General features: G+C 46.6%; 1 protein-coding gene across 1 annotated transcript; it reads right to left on the bottom strand.

Annotated features, from left to right (window-relative positions):
* Positions 1 to 207: 207 nt before the first annotated feature.
* LOC117529185 (POU domain, class 5, transcription factor 1-like) lies at positions 208 to 4,054 on the bottom strand. The gene is given in 6 exon segments (XM_034191892.1): positions 208 to 667; positions 746 to 907; positions 1,131 to 1,261; positions 2,642 to 2,753; positions 2,906 to 3,066; positions 3,069 to 4,054. Coding segments are annotated over 6 exon segments (1,434 nt in total). The 5' UTR covers positions 3,676 to 4,054; the 3' UTR covers positions 208 to 406.
* Positions 4,055 to 4,436: the final 382 nt, after the last annotated feature.

Here is a 4,436-nt window from a genome sequence, read left to right as displayed (position 1 = left end):
TACAACTCCATCCCCATCTTTCAACATCTGCTGTGTGATTAAAATGTTACAGGCTTTCCTGCAATGTGTGTGTTTTTTTTTTTTAAACATTACATTTCAGCAACCAAAACTATTGTGTTAGAGTTTGACAGGAGCTGTGTGGTGACACAGCTGAGACACTACAACAACCACAATGAAAGTCACAAGTCACAAATTGTGGTGGTGGTGGTGGGATGGGGGGACTCGAAACATAAAAAAGGGAAGTGGTTGATAAAGTCTCTTACCAACTGGTACAGCAGACTACACTGAATCAACCTGCTAAAGCTTCATTTAAACAGCTCTGTCCCAAAAACTGCTAAAGGGACTTATCCATCACCACCTTAATCTGGGCAAAAACACAATCTGTGGATAGAGAAGCGGAACATGTTTACCCAGTCAGGTGACCAACCAGTCCAGGATGCAGAGCTTGCTTCAAGACATCGGGTCGATGAAGAGGTGGCATGTAGAGCGCAGGCGGGCCTCCGGGGTAACTGGAAGGAGGGTAACCCTGGCTGGGAATAGGCGACGTGGTCATGTTCAGCGGTGAGGGACTCTGCTCGTAGTACTGACCCTCACACTCCTCATCCAGCGGCAAGGCCAGGCGCTTTCCTTTCTGTCTCCTGTTGCAGAACCACACACGCACCACCTGGCAACAACGGCACAGTTTTGTCAATTCAAATGCTTCAATGCAACAGACAAATGTTTAGGATTTATTTTATCCCTTACATCTCTCCAGGCCCAGGTCATCTGAGATGTGTGTGATCTCCTGGGTGTTTGGTTTGGGACATTTGACAAAGTAGGACTCCAAAGCAGAGCGCACAGCTCCCTCCAGACTGGTCCTCCGCTTCCTCTTCCTGGTATCAACGAACACTCGCTCAATTTTGTACATCTGAGAAACCAGAGAACTTTTAGTAAAGTTTACTTCCAGACTATAAGTATTAGATCAAGATGGCTTTGGGGCCACTAGATGGCATCATTTCATGCTGTAGAAGGTTAAGCAAGATGTTAAAGCAGGTTTGCTCAGCAAGATATTGGCAACACCACAGGAAAATCTGTTGTCTTGTAAAGTAGATGAAGCAGGACAGGAGCAGATGCGAGTGTGGCGCACTTACATCCTGGGGGTTTTCTGAGGTCTCTGCCTCATTCAGCCATCTCTGAAGGAGGGGCTTCAGCTTGCACATGTTCTTAAAACTCAGCTGCAAAGCCTCGAAGCGGCAGATAGTCGTCTGGCTAAACATCTTACCTAAAGGCAAAAAGAAGAAAAAAAAACAAATCAGGACCATAGGTAAAGTTGACCCCAGTGTAACGTAGGCAACATTTACAAGTTTTTCCAAACACACAATTTGGGTACCACAAGGCAGTTTAATGTCATCTTACCACCACCCCATCTGTAAAAACTATCACCCCACTGAATAGCTTTAAAAAAAAAAACCCACACAAACAACAAACATTTTGGGAGTTACATTATTTGCCATTCTATGCATGTGCACAGACAACAGTATGATGGTACTGTGTGTATGACTTAAATTTGACACACTTAACTACAACTAATCACTGTCGACGCTTGGAGCGGCCGTCTTGGATTGTGAACCCAGAGTTCGTGGTGCACAAACAAGTTACAGTGGAAACTTCCTACTTGTAACTGTAGAATAATGACCTTCAGGTAGGTGGAAATAGAATGCACAATAAGTACTACTATATAGGAGCTGAGGCCTAATCATCTTCGGACTCCACACTATGAAATGTCTACAAAGTAAAAATCAAACAAGTGGATAAGATCTCTGACAGAGTCAAACATTCCAGACAGCACTCGTAGTCTTATCAGTGAACTACATCGACATACGAGTGCCTGTGGACAGGCCAGGAACTGGTTACTTCCCCGGCCAACCTGTAGCACATGCAAGCGTACAAAGTGTGCTATAGCTACTCTGTTTAATTTGTTTGAGTGATGTTGATTTGTGCCGGGAATTTATTTTAATGAAGTGGCTACGGGTACGTACATCCGTATCTTCTGCAGGACCTGAGGTTCACTGAAGATACAGTGCATGTATAGATGAGTTTTGAAGCCTTGCTGGACCTTTAGCCGCATATGGTACAGGTACAGACATATTTGCACATTCTGATTGGTCGGTAAAACACCCTCCATATCTTTAGAACGGTCTCTGTAGATACGGGTCCGTACCCATAGCCACAGCCTTATTTTAAAGCCACTAAGAGCGTTGCATTTGGAGACAGATTTGCATTTGTGTTTACATTATATACATCCTCTGTACATACTTTTTTTTTTTTTTTTACATTGATTGCCGAGTGCTCCAGAAGGAATTTTCTAACCACCGAACTACATTACACAGAGCGTCAGAGATGACAGATAATGGATAATATAGAAATAATGTACAAATGGAACTACAGGTTGACAAGTGGTACCATCATTTGTTTATAAATATGAAGTTCCTGGTGGTATCTGGCCTAGTCTTGGGGGACTTCATTATAAGGAGACGTCACTGCACAATGTGTAAGGGTATCTGGTGGTTTAGCCCTTCATTGTTTCACCCCTGGTGTAGTTGGGGTTACCACCCCAATGCACGTCATCATAACGTCACGTTCCTTTGAGATCTACACTTACCATAAAGCTTCCCCAGGGCAAGACCAACGTCAGCTTGAGTGAAACCCAAAGTGATTCGTTTGTGTTTCAGCTCCTTGGCAAACTGCTCCAGCTCCTCAGTGGAGAGGTTGTCCTTTTATAGGGGAATCACAAACATGAAAGTGGAGGTTGTGGATCATTAATCATTTTCTTGAGTGATTAAGTGGTTAGACAGCTCACATCGGTACTCTCCAGAGGAGATGACATTTACTTAGCTCGCACATAATCCCATTAATGTGTTCTTACCTCCTCTGAGTCGCTGCACCCTCCGCTGGAGGAGCCGCTGCTGCGCGTAGAGGAGGTCGGGTTCTGCGTCTGGGCCCCGCTGGCGGCCTGCGACGCGTTCCCACTGAAGAAGGCGCTCCTTGGCAGGCCGTTGCTGGGGGGTGACGGGGACATGGACGGGAGGACGTCGAGGGTGCCGAGTGGTTCTGGTTGCTGTTGCTGCTGCCGCCGCCGGGCGGTGCCATGTGGGGAAGTCCGGGCCAGAAGGACGGGTTCCAAGGCCCCGAGTAGTAGACGCCGTGGGGCGTGGAGGCCGAAGGTGCCGCGTACTGCTGAACCATCACCTCCGTGGGGTAATCCTCACCACTGTCCTTCTCAGTCTTTATTTGGGCCAGTTTGATTTGCTCCCTGGTGGCGGCTAAGGGGGGGCTTGGGTTTGACGGCTGCGCCGCCACCGGTACACCGGGTACCTGTCCGGTGTACTCCGGCGCAGCGAAGAGATACCAGTGTTTGGGTTGTCCAAACTCCCCGATCTGATGCTCAGCTCCCCTGTAGTCATTTCCGACGGGTGGGAAAGGGAAAAAGGTTTGACCCGAAGACGAGGTCAGCCCACTGTAGGCGCTTTTGTTGTACAGAAGGTTCGGGTCTGGCAACACGCCAGGAGGCATCTGGAATGACGCAGCGCCGCTCAATCCGTCCTGATCCAAACCCTGGGTGCAGGAGCTGGCCCTGCTGAAGTCATAAGGCCGGGTTTGGCACTCCGAACCTGGACTCTGAGATCTTTCAGACATACTGCAGACGATGTGATCTTCTTGCAAAAATCAAGAAAGCTGAGTGAGCGAGAGGAAGCTGCTTAGCAAATGCGCAAAAAGTAGCCCGTCGTCTTGGCGCACCATTACCACCTACAACGCTCCTGCGGCCTTTTAGTTCCCATGAAGCACTTAAAATCCTCACCTCCACCTTCAAGCTCAAATGCGCCTTCCCTGCATTGCGCCACAGGTTTTCCTAATCTCAGCTGCGGGGTGTTGGACTTCTCGTATCTCTTCGCTCATTGGCCGCTGCAGACAATTGCGCACAGCTGATGGTGAATTTGTGAATGACCTTGATTTTTCCCAAAGTAGTGGGCGTGTTTTCCCAAAAGAAATGAACCACTTTGCTGCGGCACCATTATAGTTTTTATTTTTCTTAAAAAAAAAAAAAAAAAAACTTCTAAAAAAAAAAACCTCAGGTGCAGTGACTAGATGCCCGCCTGGAGCATTTATAGGAATGTTTTACATTGCTAAAGAGGCACGAGGCAACGCAACCATACTGTAACATTATAACTCACCTCATACATGAATTATAATGCTCAGTTTGTTTAAATTATTCACAGCTAAGCAGATGGCTTTCAAATGAAAATTTTCTGCAGCCTGTCCTGAATCTCTTTTCGTTAAAATAAATGTTTGGTGGTGTGATCCCCAATAAAACAGGTTACTGCCATTAATTAGGTAACAAATGATTTATAAACAGGCGATCAAGCTTGAATAGATAACCTGGTTAATGCGTGCTTTTC

This window comes from Thalassophryne amazonica, chromosome 17 (genome assembly GCF_902500255.1).
Source record: "Thalassophryne amazonica chromosome 17, fThaAma1.1, whole genome shotgun sequence".
NCBI lineage: Eukaryota > Metazoa > Chordata > Actinopteri > Batrachoidiformes > Batrachoididae > Thalassophryne > Thalassophryne amazonica.
The sequence above is the reverse complement of the archived record's forward strand: the minus strand, read 5'-3'. Positions and strand labels throughout refer to the sequence as shown.